Below are 24,481 nucleotides of genomic sequence, written 5' to 3'. Positions count from 1 at the left end.
CGCCCCCGCAGGCCACGCCCCCCACACCGCGCAGAGCACTGGACACACACACACACACACACACACACACACACACACACACAGAGCTAAGTACTTACACAACAGAAACTATTATGTCTCCATTACATTGGCAACTTTGTGTCTGACCAAGTTAAAATGACATGTGGGGTTCCCCAAGGATCAATCCTTGGCCCCCTCCTATTCAATCTCTACATGCTTCCATTGGGACACATCATAAAATCAGCCTCCACTGGCATTCCTCCTCCACCTCCACCAGCCCCATCACTCCCCCCCAGCCACCCCTACCTCCCCCAGCCCCCCCTACGTCCACCAGCCCCATCCTCCCACCCCCCGCCCCTACCTCCACCAGCCCCCTCCTCCCCCTCCGAGCCCCCCCCAGCCCCCCCTACCTCCACCAGCACCCCCTCCCCCCTACCTCCACCAGCACCCCCTCCCCCCTACCTCCACCAGCACCCCCTCCCCCCTACCTCCACCAGCACCCCCTCCCCCCTACCTCCACCAGCACCCCCTCCCCCCTACCTCGCTCCAGTCAGACAGCTCCCACTGCGGCCCACAGCCCTGGGTCAGACAGGCCTTGCGGGTGATGGGTTTGTGGGCGTCGACGCAGAGCTGGTCGTAGACGGAGCTGTCCAGGCCCGGACCCAGCATCCTCCAGCACCGCACGCCCCGCTGCTGCACCCCCTCCCCACACGACCGCGAGCACGCGCTCCACCTGCTGGTCTCCCACCTGGGGAGGGGGGGGGTACAGGGTTAGGACAGGGTTAAGGTCAGGACAGGGTCAGGACAGGGTCAGGACAGGGTTAGGACAGGGTTAAGGTTAGGACAGGGTCAGGACAGAGTCAGGACAGGGTCAGGACAGGGTTAGGACAGGGTCAGGACAGGGTCAGGACAGGGTCAGGGTTAGGACAGGGTCAGGACAGGGTCAGGACAGGGTCAGGACAGGGTCAGGACAGGGTTAGGACAGGGTCAGGACAGGGTCAGGTCAGGGTCAGGACAGGGTCAGGACAGGGTCAGGACAGGGTCAGGACAGGGTTAGGACAGGGTCAGGACAGGGTTAGGACAGGGTCAGGACAGGGTCAGGGCAGGGTTAGGACAGGGTCAGGACAGGGTCAGGACAGGGTCAGGACAGGGTTAGGACAGGGTTAGGACAGGGTTAGGACAGGGTTAGGACAGGGTCAGGACAGGGTCAGGACAGGGTTAGGACAGGGTTAGGACAGGGTTAGGACAGGGTTAGGACAGGGTTAGGACAGGGTTAGGACAGGGTCAGGACAGGGTCAGGACAGGGTTAGGACAGGGTCAGGACAGGGTTAGGACAGGGTCAGGACAGGGTTAGGACAGGGTCAGGACAGGGTTAGGACAGGGTTAGGACAGGGTCAGGACAGGGTCAGGACAGGGTCAGGGCAGGGTTAGGACAGGGTCAGGACAGGGTCAGGACAGGGTCAGGACAGGGTTAGGACAGGGTCAGGACAGGGTCAGGACAGGGTCAGGACAGGGTTAGGACAGGGTTAGGACAGGGTCAGGACAGGGTCAGGACAGGGTCAGGACAGGGTTAGGACAGGGTTAGGACAGGGTTAGGACAGGGTTAGGACAGGGTCAGGACAGGGTCAGGACAGGGTTAGGACAGGGTCAGGACAGGGTCAGGACAGGGTCAGGACAGGGTTAGGACAGGGTCAGGACAGGGTCAGGGTTAGGACTAGGACAGGGTTAGGACAGGGTCAGGACAGGGTCAGGACAGGGTCAGGACAGGGTCAGGACAGGGTTAGGACAGGGTTAGGACAGGGTCAGGACAGGGTCAGGACAGGGTCAGGACAGGGTCAGGACAGGGTCAGGACAGGGTTAGGACAGGTCAAACTTCCTAGTTTTCCGGTACAGAAATGTTAGCTTGTTTGCACTCTTTGCAAGAACTCTTTCTGCAATTAGGACCCCTGAAACAGATTGGTCCAGTGTTAATCTGAGATAAGTAACACTTGGTCTGGACTCACTGACATCTCCTGCACAAGTTAATCTGATCCTATCAACTTATTTTTGCTTTTGATTTGACCCAATTAAAATAGATTTGGTTTTACCAAGATGTAATGACAGTTTATTGTCAATTAGCCACTCCCTTACCAATGCAGGTTCCCTGCTCTAGCCCTCTCTCCCCTCTGGGTCCTTTCCTGACACCAGGAGAACTGAATCATCGGCATATAACAAAGGTTTGCACCCTACAACTGCTGGCATGTCATTGACATAAATCAGAAACAGTAATGGACCCAGAATGCACCCCTGGGGCACCCCACATCACCTCAATGGCAGATCTGTCAGTTAAGTATCAGTCAGGTCAGGGTTACTACAACATTTTAAAACATTGTAGACCTTGGTGGACAGGCAGACAGACAGACAGACAGACAGACAGACAGACAGGCAGACAGACAGACAGGCAGACAGGCAGGCAGGCAGACAGGCAGACAGGCAGACAGGCAGACAGGCAGACAGGCAGACAGGCAGACAGGCAGACAGGCAGGCACCTGGGTGGACATTCCTTCCCGGTACAGAACTCGTGGGTCGGTTCTGGTCGCGTCACGGCGTCGCAGTAGCTCTCATCCACCTCGGAGCCGTCGTAGCGAACGCAGAGAGCGTAGGAACTACTGATGCCTGGCAGGGACACACAGGGCCAGTTAGACTACAGGTGCCTGGCAGGGACACACAGGGCCAGTTAGACTACAGGTGCCTGGCAGGGACACACAGAGCCTGTTATCACCGGCTAGAGCTGCTGTCTTATCATTATTCTGGTGAGTCATTTACACTAGATAGTAACTTTAACCATCAATACCCAATATGCTAATTAAACATGAATGTTACTATACATATAAATATAAAACATTCAGTTGAACTGTTGAGAGTTGAGAGTTTACATAATAATAATAATAATAATAATAATAATAATAACAATAATAATAATAATAATAATACATTTTATTTATGGGCGCCTTTCAAGGCTCTCAAGGACACCTTACAAGACATAGTTAAAACCACATATCAAAACATAAAATCAACAAAGCAAAGTGAGATAAAAACTCAAGTCAGATATAACAACAAACAAAATACAGCAGGTCAAAGCAAATATGTCATTGTGAAAAGGTGTTTTAAGACTGGATTTAAAAGTGGAGAGAGTATCAATATTACAAATGTTAGGAGTCAGAGAGTTCCAGAATGTTAGGAAACAGAGAGTTCCAGAATGTTAGGAGACAGACAGAGAGTTCCAGAATGTTAGGAGACAGACAGAGAGTTCCAGAATGTTAGGAGACAGACAGAGAGTTCCAGAATGTTAGGAGACAGACTGAGAGTTCCAGAATGTTAGGAGACAGACAGAGAGTTCCAGAATGTTAGGAGACAGACAGAGAGTTCCAGAATGTTAGGAGACAGACAGAGAGTTCCAGAATGTTAGGAGACAGACAGAGAGTTCCAGAATGTTAGGAGACAGACAGAGAGTTCCAGAATGTTAGGAGACAGACAGAGAGTTCCAGAATGTTAGGAGACAGACAGAGAGTTCCAGAATGTTAGGAGACAGACAGAGAGTTCCAGAATGTTAGGAGACAGACAGAGAGTTCCAGAATGTTAGGAGACAGACTGAGAGTTCCAGAATGTTAGGTGACAGAGAGTTAAAGATGAATAATACTGCCCTTCACCTTATTATCAGATGTTCAGTTATGATTAGACCTGTGTCGGCAATGATAATAATACACAACAGGCAAGACGGTTGTAGCCTACACCAAATTCCTAACATGTTTACATGTCATGGCAATAAAAGTCTTCTGATTCTGATTCTGATTCATAGATATACGCAGATTCATATTTGTAGATTCGTTTTCGAACATTAGATAATTGATTTTGGCAACATTGTAGTAGCCAATTGCAGAGTGTATTAATTATTTTGTTTGTTTGAATCCTCACTGTGTTCATGTTATAATGTGCAGTGAACAAACAATTGTTGGGTGAATAAACTGTCTCTTGCCACAAATTGGAATTCTCTTGCCGTGAAATGTGTACATCAAATAAAATGATGTCGGCGATCTACTAGAACTGGAGCGGGACGGGCGTGTGCGACTGCAATGTACCGTGCAATGTAATGTGCTGCGGGCAACATTTGATTATGTAATAATAACAAACGGATATTTATAATATTGTATTGTATTTTTTGTATATAATGTTGTTGTATAATGTTTTTTCTGAGTGGGGCAGTCCCACTCATAGTTTTCATTTTATTGGACTGATATAGTGAAGACAGACAGGAAAGTAAGGAGAAGAAAGGCCGACATAATGTGTGCACGACCACGGTGCTAGACCACTGGACCATGTTAGGCCACCAGTATATTGATAATTGATAATAAGATATTGATAATGTATTTCGCTGCCGCTGCGCGATCTATAGAACCTGAGCGGGACGTGTGTGGTGTGTGTGTGTGTGTGTGTGTGTGTGTGTGTGTGTGGTGTGTATCAGCGGGACGTGTGTGGTGTGTATCAGCGGGACGTGTGTGGTGTGTATCAGACGTGTGTGGTGTGTATCAGACGTGTGTGGTGTGTATCAGACGTGTGTGGTGTGTATCAGCGGGACGTGTGTGGTGTGTATCAGCGGGACGTGTGTGGTGTGTATCAGACGTGTGTGGTGTGTATCAGCGGGACGTGTGTGGTGTGTATCAGACGTGTGTGGTGTGTATCAGACGTGTGTGGTGTGTATCAGACGTGTGTGGTGTGTATCAGACGTGTGTGGTGTGTATCAGACGTGTGTGGTGTGTGTGTGTGCGTCTGTCTCCTTCCAGCGAGGCAACTCAGACAAACACAGCTGCGGGCTGCTCGATGTGTTTCTATCACAAAATATACATTTGATAAGTAGCTTATTTGTATTATGTCAGATGGATATTTGTACTACTTTTCCAAATGCCAGTAGGCCCTAGATTCCTCTGTTGCTCCCTTTCATTTATCAGTTTATCTTTGACCAACAGATTATTTATGAATCATCACAAATAGAAACACGCAGAGCATGTATTTGACAAATAAACGTGTAGGCTAAGAAAAGTGAGTTACTATCACTTGATGTAATGGTTGATGCATGGGGGAGGGTCATCTTATTCTCATAATGATCGCTTTTTGATCGTTTCCGATCAACAAACAAAGGATGCCAATTCACCAGCAAGCCCTTCAAACCATCGCCCCACACCTCCCACCAGAGAGGTTGTACTCAGTTGTACTCAACTCTCTCAACTCTCGCAGCAGTAGTAATGAAAGTCATTGCAGTAGCCTACATTTGATTATGTAATCATCAACGAATATTATATAACGAACGGATATTTATAATAGACCTACAGTATATAATGTATTATTCTTTTTTCTGAGCAGTCCCATGGTGACCCGTGGTGACCACCACGTAAATAGGCTACACACCACCCAGGCAGAAGAGAGAAAGAGTTTTAGGGGCAGAGGGGAGCCAAGCGGGTTTCAGAGCTTACAAGCTTACAGCAGTCGCCGGGGCTGACAGGCTGATGTTACGGCCGGCGTGAAGTTCACGACAAATAATCACGACAGGCTTGTGCATCTCTGTGAAGCTCATAATTATAATAACACAATATTGCAATATTTATTACTATTATTTTTGTATAATAATAATCAACCATCATTCGTTAGTAATGAAAACTCCCGCAGTCCCGATCAATCTCCTCTCCACTTTACACATTACATAACCAAGATTTCTTTTGACATCACAAAAATGTCAACACAATCACAACAGAATCTTATTGAATCCAATCAGGTTTTATATTTTGATTATGACATCATGTCTTTCAACATTGTCACACTTTTCATTACACACATTAGCGGCATCAAAAATGATGGGCTGGGCGTGCGAGGGAGCGAGCTTATTCTGGCAGACTGTGAAATATTAAAACCAATAACATTCTGAATGATTCATCATTCTGTACTCGTTCTCTCCTTTCTTTCATGTATTTTCTTTCAGCTCTTTTCACTAATATAGGTGAAACTAACTATAACAGGTTGCGGCACATGAACGCTCTGTTTGTTACCGGCGAAGTTCACGACAAATAAACAGACTTTATCACTGTGAAGCTCATAACTATGATAACACAATATTGCAATATGTATTACTATTCTTTTTTAATAATGATAATCAACGTTCATTCTTAGTAAAGCTCCTGCAGTCTCAATCAATCTCCTCTCCATATAGATCATTTATATTTACATTTGTTCCATAGTTCGTTTTCAGCTGACTCAAGCTTCATATCAGATTGCGCTAATAATTTCCCCACTTCTCTGCTTCTCTGCGCATAGGAACTTTATGCATTTTTAGAGGTAGCCTAGTGATCTTGTCATTTTCTCTTCTTGTGTGACATCGCCATCCAGCGATCTTTGTGCGTCAGTACACACTCCCCCATTGTGAAGAGTGGTCGTGTGATTCGACACCTCGTCGCGCTAAAAGTAGGCGAAAAAACGTTGCGCTCGCAGTGTTAACCGCTATTTATTTTATTTTTTTGCCACGCTCCCTCTAGTTTTTGGTGAAATTACGTCGTTGTTTTGAGCGCGCGTGCGCGTTTCATGCAAACATCCTGGAGGAAACACTGGACAGAGAGTTCCAGAATGTTAGGAGACAGACAGAGAGTTCCAGAATGTTAGGAGACAGAGAGTTGCAGAGGCGGGGAGCAGAACGGCTGAAGGCTCTAGATCCCATAGTAGTCAGGCGGGCAGAAGGGATGACAAGTTGGTTGGCAGAGGAGATCTGAGACTACGAGAGGGAGTGTGAGTAAGAAGGAGTTCAGTATGTGTGTGTGTGTGTGTGTGTGTGTCTCTGTGTGTGTCTCTGTGTGTGTGTGTGTGTGTGTCTCTGTGTGTGTGTGTGTGTGTGTGTGTGTGTGTGTGTGTGTGTGTGTGTGTACTTGTGTCTGTGTGTGTGTGTGTGTGTGTGTGTGTGTGTGTGTGTGTGTGTACCTGTGGTACAGGTGGAGCTGCAGGGGGCGTAGGCAGACACCTTCCACCTGTACATGTCAGCCAGGCTGATGTCCTGGTCCAGAGACCCCACCTCAAACTCATTACTGTGGACACACACACACACACACACACACACACACACACACACACAGACACACACACACACACACACACACACACACAGACACACACACACACACACACACACACACAGACACACACACACACACACACACACACACACACACACACACACACAGACACACAGACACACACACACACACACACACACACACACACATACATACACACAGACAGACATACAGAGGTGATTCAGTGTTTGCGTTGACATCTGAACAGCGTCATGTGACCAGTCTGTCAGTCAGCTGACCTCTCTGTGCCGGGCGGTGGCGGGGGGGGGGCCGGGGGGCTGGGGGGCAGGTTGACCCCCTGGGTGGCGTTGAGCCGCGGTTCTTCCAGCGGCCCGTAGGGGGAGCCGTCCTGCTCCGCGCCCGCCGGGAGGCTCACGCTGCCTGGGTACACCTCCAGGGACAGCAGGCTGTTCCCCAGGGAGCTGGAGGAGGAGGAGGAGGAGGAGGAGTTGAGGAGCTCCAGGCAGGAGGGGGGAGAGGAGCCGTGGCAGCCCCGCCTCAGAGGCCCCCCGGGCGGGGAGAGCAGGTCCAGCAGCAGGGCTCTGTGGAGGTCAGGTCTAACAGGTCTGGAGGGCCGGCGGGTGACGTTAGGACCGGCTCCGTCAATCAAGTTGGAATCCGACCCTGATCCAGAATGTTAGGAGACAGAGTTCCAGAATGTTAGGAGACAGAGAGTTCCAGAATGTTAGGAGACAGAGAGTTCCAGAATGTTAGGAGACAGAGAGTTCCAGAATGTTAGGAGACAGACAGAGAGTTCCAGAATGTTAGGAGACAGACAGAGAGTTCCAGAATGTTAGGAGACAGAGAGTTCCAGAATGTTAGGAGACAGACAGAGAGTTCCAGAATGTTAGGAGACAGACAGAGAGTTCCAGAATGTTAGGAGACAGAGAGTTCCAGATTGTTTGGAGACAGAGAGTTCCAGAATGTTAGGAGACAGACAGAGAGTTCCAGAATGTTAGGAGACAGACAGAGAGTTCCAGAATGTTAGGAGACAGACAGAGAGTTCCAGAATGTTAGGAGACAGACAGAGAGTTCCAGAATGTTAGGAGACCAAGAATTCCAGAATGTTAGGAGACCAAGAATTCCAGAATGTTAGGAGACAGACAGAGAGTTCCAGAATGTTAGGAGACAGACAGAGAGTTCCAGAATGTTAGGAGACAGAGAGTTCCAGAATGTTAGGAGACAGAGAGTTCCAGAATGTTAGGAGACAGAGAGTTCCAGAATGTTAGGAGACAGAGAGTTCCAGAATGTTAGGAGACAGAGAGTTCCAGAATGTTAGGAGACAGAGAGTTCCAGAATATTAGGTAGCAGAGAGTTCCAGAATGTTAGGAGACCAAGAATTCCAGAATGTTAGGAGACAGACAGAGAGTTCCAGAATGTTAGGAGACAGACAGAGAGTTCCAGAATGTTAGGAGACAGACAGAGAGTTCCAGAATGTTAGGAGACAGACAGACAGTTCCAGAATGTTAGGAGACAGACAGAGAGTTCCAGAATGTTAGGAGACAGACAGAGAGTTCCAGAATGTTAGGAGACAGACAGAGAGTTCCAGAATGTTAGGAGACAGACAGAGAGTTCCAGAATGTTAGGAGACAGACAGAGAGTTCCAGAATGTTAGGAAACAGAGAGTTCCAGAATTAGGAGACAGACAGAGAGTTCCAGAATGTTAGGAGACAGACAGAGAGTTCCAGATTGTTAGGAGACAGACAGAGAGTTCCAGAATGTTAGGAGACAGACAGAGAGTTCCAGATTGTTAGGAGACAGACAGAGAGTTCCAGAATATTATCAGCTGATTCAGGTCAGTGTTCCTGGATCTTAGCGCAGCCTTCGATACATCGATCAAACCATTTTTATTTTATTTTATTTATACAGGTAAAAAACACATTGAGCCCAAGGGCTCATTTTCAAGTGTGACCTGTTCACAGGCATACAACATCCACCCCAAACAAATACAATACAAAACCTGGCCTACATAGTCTAAAAACTAAACTAAAAACGACAAAGTCTAAAACTAAAACTAGTCTAAAATAGTCTAAGATAATCTAAACTTTCCGTCAATATAGACTAAAACTAAACTAAAACTACATAGTCTAAAACTAAAACTAGTCTAAAACAGTCTAAGATAATCTAAAACTAAACTAAAACTACAAAAACCTAAAACTAGACAGCTAAAGATCTAGGGACAGGGAGGGGTCAGTAATGGGCAAAAGGGAGGGTCAACTTAATAGCAAGTACAAATCATGGACTCGCACTGTATGTCTCTCAGCAAGAGCTTGAAATTGGAAAGAGGGATCAGCTGAGACAGTTTCAGACTGACTCTGCTGTAATGAATTCCAAGAGGAAGGGGCTGCAAATGAGAACGCCCTTTTGCCTTTCATGGTCCGGACCAAGGGGATGGAGTATGTGATGATGTCCTGTGTGCGAAGGCCGTAGATGGATTGCTTGCGTGACAGGTGATTAGAAAGGTAGGAGGGGATATGAAAATATACCAGTGAAGGGTTCGGCGGATAGAGAGAGATGACCAGTTAACCAGAGAGTATAGCACACAGTGATGCATAAGGGGTTTTAATAAACCACCATAGATATTCACAGACACTCCTCCTACCTGGTCTAGGACAGTGTGTCTCTTCCTCAACCCAAGTGAATGATGGTGTGCCACAAGGCTCAATTTTAAGCCCAACTTTATTGTGCAAAACAAACAGCATCTGCACACTCAAATCTGTGCAAAAACGTAGTTTATTGCGCAAGCTTTCGGTCATAGATCTTCTTAAGGCATAAGGCAGACAATTGAATGCAGTGGTGTAAAGGGTTCAAACAACATGACTTGATTAGCCAATGCACAACACCTGTGTCAAATATTTCACCTAGTGGCTAGGCATCAAGGGAATTGTAGTCCTAGATTTAATGGACTACAAAAAACCAACAGGCCCAACTTTATTCGGCTATCATACAGGCTTCCACTAGGCCAGATTATCTGTAAATACAATATTTCCTTTCACTATTATGCGGACAGGTCTTCTCTTAATAATTGCCTGGGGTGGTCCAGTGGTCTAGCACTGCGGTCTACAGTGCACACATATGGCCATGTCGGCATGGGTTCGAATCAGGCCCATGCCCTGCTGACATGCCCTCTCTCCCTTCTTCTCCTTACTTTCCTGTCTGTCTTCACTATATCTGTCCAATAAAATGAAAAATAGGAGTGGGACTGCCCCATTCAGAAAAAATAACTGTAAAAAAAATAATTGCTTGGGTCTGGGCCTTATGTCAGATATCTGCACTTTTGTAACAGGTTTAGTTGCTAAAGCGTCCTACTACCATTTCAAAATACAATCCTTTGCCTCAAACCCCAGGAAATTGTTCTTCCCTTTTTTCACACTCCTCCTCCCTCCTCCCTCCTCCTTCCTCTCTGTCTGTGGATGACTTTGTCACCTACTCCATGTCACCTCTCCACCCTCTCAGAACTGGGCATCTCTGGCTCTGCACTCTCCTGTGTTGCTTCCTACCTGGCGGGTCGCTCCTACCAGGTGACTTGGAGAGGATCGTTGTCTTCTCCACAAACCCTCACCACTGGGGTCCCCCAGGGCTCTGTCCTAGGGCCCTTACTGTTCTCTCTCTATACCACTGGGGTCCCTCAGGGCTCTGTCCTAGGGCCTCTTACTGTTCTCCCTCTATACCACTGGGGTCCCTCAGGGCTCTGTCCTAGGGCCCCTACTGTTCTGGGTCCCTCAGGGCTCTGTCCTAGGGCCCTTACTGTTCTCCCTCTATACCACTGGGGTCCCTCAGGGCTCTGTCCTAGGGCCCTTACTGTTCTCCCTCTATACCACTGGGGTCCCTCAGCGCTCTGTCCTAGGGCCCTTACTGTTCTCCCTGTATACAACTGGGGTCCCCCAGGGCTCTGTCCTAGGGCCCTTACTGTTCTCCCTGTATACACCTGGGGTCCCACAGGGCTCTGTCCTAGGGCCCTTACTGTTCTCCCTCTATACCACTGGGGTCCCCCAGGGCTCTCTCATAGGGCCCTTAATGTTCTCCCTCTATACCACTGGGGTCCCCCACGGCTCTCTCCTAGGGCCCTTACTGTTCTCCCTCTATACCACTGGGGTCCCCCACGGCTCTGTCCTAGGGCCCTTACTGTTCTCCCTCTATACCACTGGGGTCCCTCAGGGCTCTGTCCTAGGGCCCTTACTGTTCTCCCTCTATACCACTGGGGTCCCTCAGGGCTCTGTCCTAGGGCCCTTACTGTTCTCCCTCTATACCACTGGGGTCCCTCAGGGCTCCGTCCTAGGGCCCCTACTGTTCTCCCTCTATACTTATTTGGAATAAGGCGTCTGCTAAATGCCAAAAATGTAAATGTAAATGTAAAATCAGTCAAACCACACACACATCACCCAATCTCACCCGACATCACATACTTCACCCAAAACTCACTGTAGCTGGCTGGCGCTGGGTGGTCGTGGTAGGGGGAGGGGGGATCAGGGAGGTCTCTGTGGTCGTCCAGCTGGTTGTGGTAGATGACGAGGTCACTGGCAGGTCTGTAGACCAACATGGCCGGCCTGTCACTCAGGGAGGGGGGCGGCGGCTGCAGCTCCCACACCAGCCTCCCCAGGTCCGCAGGCTCCACCCCCACGTCTCCAGCCTCCTCTGGCTCCACCCCTACCCCCACCCCCACCTCCACCTCTAGCCCTGCAGGTTCACCAGTCCTTTGTCCCTCTCCCTCTCCCAGTCCCTCTCCCTCTCCCAGTGCCTCTCCCAGTCCCTCTCCCAGTCTCTCTCCCTCTCCCAGTGTCTCTCCCAGTCCCTCTCCCAGTCCCTCTCCCAGTCCCTCTCCCAGTCTCTCTCCCAGTGTCTCTCCCAGTCCCTCTCCCAGTCCATCTCCCAGTCCCTCTCCCAGTCCCATGTCGCCAGGCTCTTGGACAGCACTGTTGTTCCCAAGCCTCCTGTAGTCCTCCTGGGCCTGGGTCTGGGTCTGGGTCTGGGTCTGGATCTGGTTTCCTCTGACGGTGAGCCCCAGAGCAGTGTGGTTGGCCTCGGGGCCCGGGGGGTCCTGGAGGGGGGGGGGCATCGGCCCGGTACTCGACCCCCCCACAGGGACAGACGCCAGGGGGGTGGTCCTCAGATCCTCCAGCCAATCAGGACGAGGGACAGTGTACTCATACGTGATGTGAGGCATCTTCCCATTCAGGTTGTAGTACTGAAGAACAGGATGATATGAAGGTGATATGAAGGTGATATGAATGTGGTCTAACCCTGGTCTAACCCTGTCTAACCCTGTCTAACCCTGGTCTAACCCTGGTCTAACCCTGGTCTAACCCTAGATGGTAGGATGGTAGGTACCAGGAGGTGCAGGCCCTGGTCCGTGGGCCCCTAGGCGGTGATGTACTCCAGGTCTAACCCTGGTCTAACCCTGGTCTAACCCTGGTCTAACCCTGGTTTAACCCTGTCTAACCCTGGTCTAACCCTGGTTTAACCCTGTCTAACCCTGGTCTAACCCTGGTCTAACCCTGGTCTAACCCTGATCTAACCCTGGTCTAACCCTGGTCTAACCCTGGTCTAACCCTGTCTAACCCTGTCTAACCCTGGTCTAACCCTGGTTTAACCCTGTCTAACCCTGGTCTAACCCTGGTCTAACCCTGGTCTAACCCTGATCTAACCCTGGTCTAACCCTGGTCTAACCCTGGTCTAACCCTGTCTAACCCTGTCTAACCCTGGTCTAACCCTGGTCTAACCCTGGTCTAACCCAGGTCTAACCCAGGTCTAAGCCTGGTCTAACCCTGGTCTAACCCTGGTCTAACCCTGGTCTAAACCTGGTCTAACCTGCCAGGAGATGCAGGCCCTGGTCCTGGTCTAACCCTGGTCTAACCCTGGTCTAACCCTGGTCTAACCCTGGTCTAACCCTGGTCTAACCCTGGTCTAACCTACCAGCAGGTGCAGGCCCTGGTCCGTGGGCCCCTGGGCGGTGATGTACTCCAGGCCGTCAGAGTAGAGGGTGGCGGGCCGGCGGTACTTGAACACCGTTCCCGCCACGCGGAAGTTGCGAGGGTTGTCGATCACCGCGTCCCCGTTGAAGAAGAAGTGACCGGCCTCGTCAGACAGGGCTGGGGGGGGGGGGGGGGAATGAATATGAGGTTGTAAAATAAAGTGAATAAACTGAAGTGTCCCTTTAACTCTCTTGGGGCAGAAGCTAGCACAGCCTGTTGCAAAAGGTTGTCAGGGTCAGGGGTCAGGTTTAGGGTTAGGGTCAGGGTCAGGGATCAGGGTTAGGGGTCAGGATCAGGGTCAGGGTTAGGGGTCAGGATCAGGGTCAGGGTCAGGGTTAGGAGTCAGGGTCAGGGTTAGGAGTCAGGGTCAGGGTTAGGGGTCAGGATCAGGGCCAGGGTCAGGAGTCAGGGTCAGGGTTAGGAGTCAGGATCAGGGCCAGGGTCAGGGGTCAGGGTTAGGGGCCAGGGGTCAGGGTTCTTCTCACCCAGGATGTTCTCAGTCTTGCGGCGTTCGATGACCTGGATGTCCGTGGCTCCGTGAGGGATGAGGGTGATGAACACGTAGCCTGACACACACACACACACACACACACACACACACACACACACACGACAGGATATAGTTAGCAGTGTCCGGACAGTCAGTTAGTCTGTTAGGGTTACGGTACCTGACTGTCTCAGAGGGTAAACCAGGGTATCTGGGTACCTGACTGTGTGATGCCGGTCCGGTACGACCCAGAGACCCGGGAGCAGGAGCCGCCGTTCCCTCCGCACACGCCGCACTTATCCACCGTCTGGCTGGAGTACAGCTGTCCATCACAGCCCACCACCTGGGAGGAGGGGGGGAGGGGGGGGGAGAAGACTTCAGTCTCAAAGAGACTTCTCTATCTTCTATCTCTCTATCTCTCTTCCCTCTATCTTCATCCCATCATCCAGCTCTTCTCCAGGACAAGTTGTCCCAGCTGAGCGTACCTGAGCCCCACCTGTAGGTGGATCACTGACTTCCTGACAGACAGGAAGCAGCATGTGCAGCTGGGCAAGCTTGTCTTCACCATCAGCACTGGAGGCTGTCTGCTCTCTCCTCTTCTCCCTCTACACTAACATCTGCACCGCTAGCCACCTTTCTGTTAAACTCCTGAAGTTCCCGGATGACACAACCCTCGGGGGATGCCTCCGCCTACAGAGAGGAAGTTGACCGCCTGGCTTCCTGGTGCAGCCAGAACAAACTGGACCTTCAAATCCGGCGGCAAAACAAATGACAAGAAAGCCCGCTATGACCACCGCAGAGCGATTAAAGCGTAGAGTCACAGCGATGCAACAACTCACTCAAGGTATCCTGCCTGGTAAATGACTGGCGCTCTGTTGCTCTCACTCCCACCTTCAGCATGCTACCACCCGAACATGTGTTTACATTGCGCCTAGCGCGGTTGGTAGCTTAGCATTGGCGCGGCTACATGACGTCATCAGTAGTGGACAGAGCGCGGACCCACAGGCAGTTCATATAATCGCCGGGGATTTCAATCATGCTGACCTGAAGGTAGTACTACCGAAGTTCTATCAGCATGTTAAATGTGCAACAAGAGGAGAAAAAACACTGGATAAGGTAAGGTAACAGCGGCTCTACTTCCTGAGAGTCCTCAGGAAAGACCACATCGGACAGGAGCTGCTTGTGACCTTCTACCGCTGCGCAGTGGAGAGCATCCTCACCTACTGCATCTGCGTGTGGTTCTCCAGCTGCACAGCCGCAGAGAGGAATGCGCTACAGAGAGTCGTGAGATCGGCCCAGAAGATCACCGGCGCCCCCCTCCCCTCTCTGGAAGAGCTGTACAACACACGCTGCCTCAGGAAGGTCTCCAAGATCTCCAGAGACCCATCCCACCCTGGGTACGAACATTTTGCTCGGCTGCCCTCGGACAGGCGGTTCAGGACCATGTTCGCAAGGACAAACAGACTGAAGCTCAGCTTCTACCCCAGGGCCATTCAGGCCCTGAACACAGCAAAGACCTAGGTTCTGGGCCCTGGACAGTCTGGACGGATTGATGGCAGCTGCTGGATTGAAATCAGGTGTAGTGCTGAGGCACAAATGTGTACATTTCAAGCCTGCAAACTGCGACACTTTAAATGAATGTGCAATAACACTATGTGCAATATGACAACCCTAGGGTACATAAGGTTCAGAGAATAGGAAATGTTAGAATAGGTATAGCATAGCATAGAGTACAGCACAGTGTTTTATTTGTATAGTATAGTATAGTGGATAGTGTACATAGCCTTTATTTATGTAAAACAGCTCTTTTCCCTTCTTGTTTTTAGTTTTTTTCTTTCCTAGCACCAGGGGAGCCCCCCCCTCCCAAATTTCGTTGTTTGGTACCTGTACTATATCAATGACAATAAAGACCATTCATTCACCCGAACTGGACCCTCACCAATTTGCCTGCCGGCAAAACAGATCCAACGTCATTGCCACTGCTCTCCACTCCGGACTCACCCACCTCGACCAGAGGAACTCCTATGTGAAGATGCTGTTCCTAGACTACAGCTCAGCATTCAACAGCATAGTCCCTCCCAGGCTCGACACCAAGCTCAGACACCTAGGCCTTAACCCCGGCTTATATATCCTGGACTTCCTGTCGGACCGGCGCCAGGTGGTGAGAATGGGCTCTAAGACCTCCGCCCCTCTGACCCTCAACACAGGGGCCCCCCAGGGCTGTGTCCTGAGCCCCCTCCTCTACTCCTCAGCACAGGAGCCCCCCAGGGCTGTGTCCTGAGCCCCCTCCTCTACTCCTCAACACAGGAACCCCCCAGGGCTGTGTCCTGAGCCCCTTCCTCTACTCCTCAACACAGGAGCCCCCCCAGGGCTGTGTCCTGAGCCCCCTCCTCTACTCCTCAACACAGGAGCCCCCCAGGGCTGTGTCCTGAGCCCCCTCCTCTACTCCTCAACACAGGAGCCCCCCAGGGCTGTGTCCTGAGCCCCCTCCTCTACTCCCTGTACACCCACGACTGCGTGGTCACTCACGGCTCCAACTCAGTGATTAAACTCGCTGACGACACGACAGTGATTGGCCCGATCACCGATGGTGGTGAGCCGGCCTACAGGAGAGAGGTGGACTGCCTGGCTCAGTACAGCCAGGAGAACAGCTGGTGGTGGACTTCAGGGAGAATGGTCGGGAACAGGACCCCATCACCATCAATGTCCTGGCCACATGTCGAAGTGTCCTTGGGCAAGACACTGAACCCCAAATTACTCCCAATGAGCGGGCCGGCGCCTTGCATGGTAGCTTGCCGCCATTGGTGTGTGAATGTGTGTGTGAATGGGTGAATGAGAGGCCGTTGTAAAGCGCTTTGGAATAAGGCGATATAAGTGCGATATAAGTGCATCCATTTACCCAAAACTGTAGTGGACTTCAGGAGGAGCTGATCTCTCTCTCTCTCTCCTCTGTCCAGTTCTTAGCTGACTCTGTCCTGAACCACCTGACACCTGGAACAGACTATCAGGGCCCACCTGACACCTGGAACAGCCTCTCAGGGCCCACCTGACCCCTGGAACAGCCTATCAGGCAGCAGGAACCCACCTGACAGGTTCCATCGATGCAGACGCCCTGAAACAGCCTATCACGGCAGTAAGTTCCGTCGTGGGCGGGGACTAACAGCTGCCGCTCCCCCGTGGTCGTGGTGCACTGCAGGTCACATGGCTTGTTGGAGATGCTGATGTAATCATCTGGACAGGAAGTGACATCACAGGACAGGATAATGATGATAGATACAGACAGACAGACAGACAGGTAGATAGGTAGATAGGTAGATAGGTAGATAGGTAGATATAGATAGGTAGATAGGTAGGTAGGTCGACAGACAGACAGACAGAATTGGTATTGTATTTTATAAATCGTTGGAAAGCCTGACTTACACAACGAGAGTGAATACCAACAGAAGAATATTGCTGGGGATTTTGGCAAAATGTTTTGGGCCGCTACCCACACGTTTAGCTGTGTTGCTCATTCCACGAATGCATGATCCTTACAAGTTGTACCTTGTGTAAAGGTGACTAATCAGGCTTTCCAACCATATCAAATACAATACCAATCGGTATTATTAAAGGGAAGGAATAACTGACCGAAATAACGTTTCAGAACTTTTTTTGAGGAGTGTAGATAGATTGGGATAGGGATAGTAGGTAGATAGGTAGGTAGGTAGGTAGGTAGGTAGGTAGGTAGGTAGGTAGATAGATAGGTAGGTAGATAGGTAGGTAGGTAGGTACAGTGGCGCCGGCAGGATTAGATTTCATAGTACGCACAGAAACGTAGCAAAACGTTGCAGACTAGCCTACAATATAGGTTGGATGGTTGTATCACCTATAACGCGCTCTACACAGAGCGCAGCAACACAAACATTAACTATAATACATATGGGACATGTATGTTGACACATGTAAGACAAAATCTTCCAAAAATGTATTTTTTAATGGTGATTAAGTCGAGCAACCCTGGCAGAACCCCGTTTTCGCACGTTCTATTATTACCAGTGGGTGGACACCCTACATTATGGTGACGGCGCACCCGAAAATCCATTGCTTGTAAATGTCTTTAGTGAGCCACACATCCTGAAATGTACATTTGCCATGCATAGCTCCAGCTGCTTGCTGCCGCTTAACCTGCACCGGAATGTCCTTGAGGCAAGTGCGTGGTGCGACTCAGATAGCGGTAGAAACATGCAGACAGCGTAACGTAGCATATTTACTAACATTACGTTAACAAGTTTAGATTGTATTCCCCTCTCTCTCCCTCTCTAAAACAAAAAACATATATTTATTTTTTCTCAAATTCACAAACTTTCAAGGACCCGTGGGAACCCTGCATTTTGATCATGATGATATTTTGATGATATCATATTATTTTCGAGGGCTTTAATGCTTTAATGATCAGAATGAGAGATGAATAGATATGGGGCATTTTAATATTATTATTTGTATTATTATCATTGTTTAAGAAAAAGAAAGAAAATGGTTAAAAAACAACAACAAATGGAGCTCAGATCAGAATGTTCAGAAAACATGCAGGATGATCATAACAGTGGAGAGGACATTTGACGTCACAATCAAATGTCCGCTATAAAACCCCCGCGCCAGTTTATCAGGCCAGTTTAACTTCGGTATCAGAAGGAGCAAGACGTGTGACACAAGGTAAGCTTGCGGGACGCACCAAAAGTCGTGAAAATGCTGTGCAGTGACATCTGTTCACCCTACTAGACACACTAACTTAGGCAGCTAGTTGAATGAAAATGATTTGAGCGCCAGAAATCAAGATCAAATGAGTCAGTGACAAGTCAAACCAAATCAAATGTATACAGTAGTGACAGTGACGTAAACACCAATCATTGGCCTTTATGTAATGTTTCAAACGAACGGGTTGAGTGATTGGCTGAACGCAACGTGAAAGAGTTGCGTTAAGCGTGTTTATTACAGGGGAAAAAATGGTACGCACAGTGCGTACAGGATTCCGGCTGCCGGCGCCACTGGGTAGGTAGATAGGTAGGTAGGTAGGTAGATAGGTAGGTAGGTAGATAGGTAGGTAGATAGGTAGGTAGGTAGGTAGGTAGGTAGGTAGATAGGTAGGTAGGTATGAATGAATGAATGAATGAATGAATGGTCTTTATTGTCATTGCTATAGTACAGGTACCAAACAACGACATTTAGGAGGGGTGGCTCGCCTGGTGTTAGGAAAGAAAAAAAACTTTTAAAAAAACACAAGAAGGGAAGGAGCTGGTTTACATAAATAAAGGCTATGTACACTATCCACTATACTATACTGTACAGATAGACGACTAGGGTTGTCATATTGCACATGGTGTTATTGCACATTCATTTAAAGTGTCGCAGTTTGCAGCCTAGAAATGTACATATTTGTGCCTCAGCACTACACCTGATTTTTTCAGTCCAGCAGCTGCCATCAATCCGTCCAGACTGTCCAGGGCCCAGAACCTAGGTCTTTGCTGTTTTCAGGGCCTGGATGGCCCTGGGGTAGAAGCTGTTCTTCAGTCTGTTTGTCCTTGCGGCCATGGTCCTGTACCGCCTTTTCGAGGGCAGCCGGGTAAAGTGTACCCAGGGTGGGTTGGGTCCCTGGAGATCTTGGAGGCCTTCCTGAGACAGCGTGTGTTGTACAGCTCTTCCAGAGAGGGGAGGGGGGCGCCGGTGATCTTCTGGGCTGTTCTCACGACTCTCTGTAGCGCATTTCTCTCCGCGGTTGTGCAGCTGGAGAACCAGTTGCAGATGCCGTAGGTGAGGATGCTCTCCACTGCGCCGCGGTAGAAGGTCACCAGTATCTCCTGCTTGCTGTGTTCCTTCCTGAGGACTCCCAGGATGTAGAGCCGCTGTTGTGCCTTCTTGATGGTGGCTGTTGTGTTGTCCTTCCAGGACAGGTCATCCTGCATGTGCACCCCCAGGAATCGGAGGGTTGAGACTCCCTCCACACTCTCTCCGTCGATGAGCAGGGGCTGGATCTCAGACTTTTTCCTCCTGAAGTCTACGATGATTTCCTGGGTCTTTGACTTGTTCAGCAGCAGGTTGTTAACCTTGCACAGCTTGCTCAGTTGCTCTACCTCATCCCTGTACGCCGCCTCGTCCCCCCCCCGAGATGCAGCCCACCACGGTGGTGTCGTCTGCAAACTTTACGATGGAGTTGCTGGGGTGGACGGGGGTGAAGTCGTAGGTGTAGAGGTTGTAGAGGATGGGGCTTAGCACGCAGCCCTGGGGGGACCCAGTGCTGAGTCTGAGGGCTGTGGAGGTGTGGGGGCCCACCCGCACCCTCTGGGGGCGGTCGGTCAGGAAGTCCTTGATCCATGCACATATAGGGCCCTATTATGCACTTCATAAGTCTTAAGCAATAAGACGAGGCGGTAGATCTAAACTTAAGACGTGGAGGCGTGGTCAAGGCCACTTTGCTATTATGCGTGCGGTAGTGGGCGCCTAAAACCCGGCGCTAAGCAAAGAAATTAGTCATGGGTGTGTTTTGGGCGTCTTCTCAATCAACCCAATCAGCGTGCCAGGTGCCATTCCCTTTAAGAACCGGCTGCGTTGAGTCATTAGCGCTATGCTATTATGGAAGTCCTAAGAAGGAGGTCAGCGCGCTTCTCTGCAGAAGAAAGTAACAAGCTCGTGCATGATTATTTTCTGAATAAACACGGCAATACCTCCGCTTGTGAGTTGAGAAGTATTACAGAGGGGTCGCTGGAAGATTGCAGGAATGACAGATGTTGATGTCATTATATTACGCACGGCATGCTCGTACTGTATGTCCACAGTATGCGGAGGCAACATACTGTACAGCGCTGGCCTCTCCCTTCTGAAATAAAGCATTTATACTGTGACCGTAATTGACGTCTTGCCGTGGAGCCACGTGCGTGTTCATGTGTGCCCACATGCATGCGCAAACCGCGGAGGCGCGCTCGTGTTTCAAAACGTGCATGAAGTCTAAACTTAAGAACTTTTCAAACCACTTCTTAGCGCTAGGAGCAAAGTCAGATCGCATAATAGCAGGGGTGCCTAGTGCACTTCATTAACATATGAACACTCCCACAATGAGTAATATATGCACGGGAGTATTACGTCTTATGTGTGGGCGCCTATCGACACCTGCATAATAGCAGTAGCGCGTATGAAGCGCATAATAAGGGTGGCGGTAGGTCTTAACCTGGCGGTGCGTCTTAATTAAGACTTAAGACGGCAAGTTAAGAAGTGCATAATAGGGCCCATAGAGTGTGATAGACCCAGGTCTAGTAGTTTGGTCACTAGCCTGTCTGGAAGGATGGTGTTGAAGGCGGAGCTGAAGTCCACAAAGAGCAGTCTCGCGTAGCTGTACGTAGCTGTAGGTAGGTAGGTAGGTAGGTAGGTAGGTAGGTTAGGGCCAGGTGTTACCTGGGTAGAGGGGGATCCAGTCATAGTGTCCCAGACGTCCGAAGGCTTTGGAGTTGAACTGAGAACACTGATGCTGCTTAAAGCTCACACTGCTGCTGAGGCAGGGCTATACACGCACACACACACACACACACACACACACACGCACACGCACACGCACACGCACACGCACACGCACACACACACACACACACACACACACACACACACACACACAGAGGGAGAGAAAGTAAGGAACAAGTTTTAGTTTCAAGTCATGAAACAAATGTGAAACAAGTGTTTGTTTGTGAGGCTCCAACACACACACACACACACACACACACACACACACACACACACACAGGGGCGCCGCTAGGGGGTGGTAAGTTAGGACGATTCTAAGGGCCCAGCACTGACAGGGGCCCATGAGATTTTTTAATTTATTATATATATATATATATTATATTTATAAATAATATTATTATTATCATAAGGACGTTAATGTAGCCGAATTCAAATTATAATTCTATGTATTAAAAAAAGTCACAAAAGAAACAAACTGGAGTTTTGTTTCTCTATGTTTAACAAAATTAAGCCTTATTATTTACCCCTCTATTTATTCACTGCATGGTTCAGTCCACCGCGCGCGAGCTGCTAGAGTAGAGGAACGTTACCGCCAATATTCTGACAAGGTTTCCATGACCAACACGTCCTGCTGTAGTATGTGTGTGGGACAGATGGAGGACAGCCAGATTGGAAATGCATCAAATGTACGTGCGCGTGCGTGGACGATGTCGTGAAAGCCAAAGCCAAAGTCAGGGTCTCAAAAGAGAAAAGTAATCAAAAGAGAAAAGTAAAAAAAATCACTAAAAACAGTGGTTTAGTGATCTAATCACTGCGTGGATGATCTAGTTAGCTCGCTATAGCTAATTAACATTAACTTCAAGTATAGTTAACTTACAGTGCACTGTCAGTATAATTTCAGTTAAATGTATGAGATGAGGGCAATTTTGGTCCAAATATAGGTTATTAGAGCTCAGTGAATTTGTATCCAGCAGCTATGCACTCTTGCTATAGCTAGCTAACTAGTATAATGTTACATGCTAATCACGTCATGCACAGATGCACCTCCCAGTTGAAGGAGAAGGAGGTGAGCAGTAGGAGTTTGGGGTTAACAAACAGATTTTGAATATTTTAATGTATGCTGCATTAAATACAACTTTAGCTAATATTCATATTTAGTTAATAGTTCTTCCAGTAATTGCAATAACATTGACCACTGGCATCTTAATAATATTGTTAGCTAGCTAGATAACATTTAAGTTAGCTAATCTGGTGTAATGTATGTATTACTATGTTAATACTATTATAGGACATACCGGTATTATGAATTATGTACCTATGGATACTCCATGCCAGGGCCCTCTTCAAGCAAGGCAGCCAGAGAGGAGAGCAGAGGTGGGGGGGTAGTGGTGGTCTAGTGGTAGTGAGTTGGACTTGTGATCAGAAGGTTGTGAGTTCAAATCCCGCCTGAAACCACACCACTACTAGTGTGCCCTTGAGTAAGGCACTTAGCCCTCAGTTACTCCAGGGGGAATGTCCCTGTTATTCGTAATTGTTTGGATTAAAAGCGTCTGCTAAATGGCAAAATTAATTAAAATTTAAAAAATAAAGAGGTAAAGAAGAGCAAGAAGTAACAAAGGACAATGACAGCAGCACAGCAAGTTGGCTTCATCACTAGATTTCAAGGATCTTATTAAAGATGTTGCTACTAAGAAGGCCCAGCGTTTAGCTTTGATTTGATCTCTTTACTCCTATCTTGAATCGTTGTGCATTAGGCTAGATATAGTTTTTAGCTCTCCAGGTATACTATTCCACAGTACTGCCGCAGTGTAAAAATAAAAATCTTCCCATTTCACATTCAATTTCGCTGGCACCATGTCTGTGTTGCTCCCTCTTGTATAAGACACGTTTGTCTTTGTGTGAAACAAGCAATGCTGAGTCAGTAAATATCTCTGCTGTAATTCTTCATTGATCTAATCCTGACAGTATTATGGCCAACTGATCTTTACAAGATCTACATTTATTTAGACACAATACCACCCCATTAAAATTATATTTTTTACTTTTTGTGTGATTTATACTTTTATAATTGGGTTCCAATCTTCATTTAATTATACTTTTGTCCTTGTGTTGTTCATGTCTTAATTTAATAAGTTAAAGAATGTTGAGATTTCTTTGCTGAATTGTTGATTCCTGTATTAACTGTAATTTTAAATTACATTTACAAAAGATGTCCATCATTGGATTTCTTGCAGTGCATCAATAGTTCATCAACTTCAACTGGGTTTAGGTTGATGGGTGGTTTAGGTGGAGGGGGCCCAAAATGATATTCTGTCATGGGGCCCAGAATCTCTAGCGGCGCCCCTGCGCACGCACGCACACACACACACACACACACACACACACACACACACACACACACACACACACACACACACACACACACTCTCTCTCTCTCTCTCACACACACACACACACACACACACACACACACACACACACACCTGGTTGGGACACAGCTGGTAGTGTTTGGGGGAGCCCAGGCAGAAGGAGGAGTTGATGTTGTGGGTGGCGGCGAGCCTGAGGGAGGAGAGAGAGAGGTTAACCTGGTCACCTGGGGGTGTGTGTGTGTGTGAGTGTGTGTGTCTGCTTGTGGTTGCGTGTGTGTGTGTGTGTCTCTCTGTGTGTGTGTGTGTGTGTGTGTGTGTGTCTCTGTGTGTGTGTGTGTGTGTGTGCGTGTGTGTGTGTGAGTGTGTGTGTCTCACCTCTGCAGCAGGCAGTGTCTCTCCTGGGAGCGGACCCCCCCCCCGCAGGTCCGGGAGCAGGGCGACCAGCTGCTCCACTCCCCCCACCAGCGGGCCTCCGCCCCCCCCCCCGCCCGGGGCCCCTCCTCTCCTCCCTCACTGCTGCTGTCCTGCCACACACACACACACACACACACACACACACACACACACACACACTAGGAGTCACACAAACTCCCAAAACATCTCTCACAAGGTCCACATCTAGAGGGGTCTGTGTGGTTCCATTTAGAAGGACAGGGTTCCCACACCTGGTTGCCATGGTTACCATGGACAGGGCTCCCACACCTTCTGAAACATCACATTCAAACACCTTCCAAGGACTTTCAAGACTCAATTCCCTCAAATTCAAGGACCCAACACGGCATAGTTTGAGACAGATCTAGATGAGAATTTATATAATAGGAACTATCCGCTCACAGACAACAATTAAAAAGAGAGGCTTGAATGTGTGAACACTAGAGGGTCTCTTGCCTTCTCTACCACAGCACAGCAAAACAATATATTGTGGAATATGTGTAAAGTTAAGCAATACAGAGACTTATTTACTAGTTGACGAGAGAGAGAGAGAGAGAGAGAGAGAGAGAGAGAGAGAGAGAGAGAGAG

General features: G+C 48.9%; 1 protein-coding gene across 1 annotated transcript in view; it reads right to left on the bottom strand.

Moving 5' to 3' along the window:
• Window positions 1–24,175, bottom strand: part of LOC308151773 (ADAMTS-like protein 2) — a gene marked incomplete at both ends in the record, with an annotated part of 27,140 nt that extends 2,965 nt beyond the window's left edge. The window contains 15 exons of the mRNA XM_080524673.1: window positions 1–38; window positions 541–748; window positions 2,529–2,655; window positions 6,997–7,100; window positions 7,388–7,772; window positions 11,541–11,825; window positions 12,063–12,333; window positions 13,062–13,237; window positions 13,606–13,686; window positions 13,827–13,950; window positions 16,693–16,838; window positions 21,030–21,135; window positions 23,576–23,651; window positions 23,837–23,985; window positions 24,164–24,175. The exon at window positions 1–38 is cut by the window's left edge and continues 118 nt beyond it. Of these exons, the coding sequence (XP_080380799.1) occupies window positions 1–38; window positions 541–748; window positions 2,529–2,655; window positions 6,997–7,100; window positions 7,388–7,772; window positions 11,541–11,825; window positions 12,063–12,333; window positions 13,062–13,237; window positions 13,606–13,686; window positions 13,827–13,950; window positions 16,693–16,838; window positions 21,030–21,135; window positions 23,576–23,651; window positions 23,837–23,985; window positions 24,164–24,175 (2,288 nt within the window). The remainder of the gene's footprint in view (window positions 39–540; window positions 749–2,528; window positions 2,656–6,996; window positions 7,101–7,387; window positions 7,773–11,540; window positions 11,826–12,062; window positions 12,334–13,061; window positions 13,238–13,605; window positions 13,687–13,826; window positions 13,951–16,692; window positions 16,839–21,029; window positions 21,136–23,575; window positions 23,652–23,836; window positions 23,986–24,163) is intronic.
• Between the last annotated feature and the right edge of the window lie 306 nt (window positions 24,176–24,481).

The sequence above is a fragment of the Nansenia antarctica genome (genome assembly GCF_963989245.1).
Source record: "Nansenia antarctica genome assembly, chromosome: 2".
NCBI lineage: Eukaryota > Metazoa > Chordata > Actinopteri > Argentiniformes > Microstomatidae > Nansenia > Nansenia antarctica.
The sequence above is the reverse complement of the archived record's forward strand: the minus strand, read 5'-3'. Positions and strand labels throughout refer to the sequence as shown.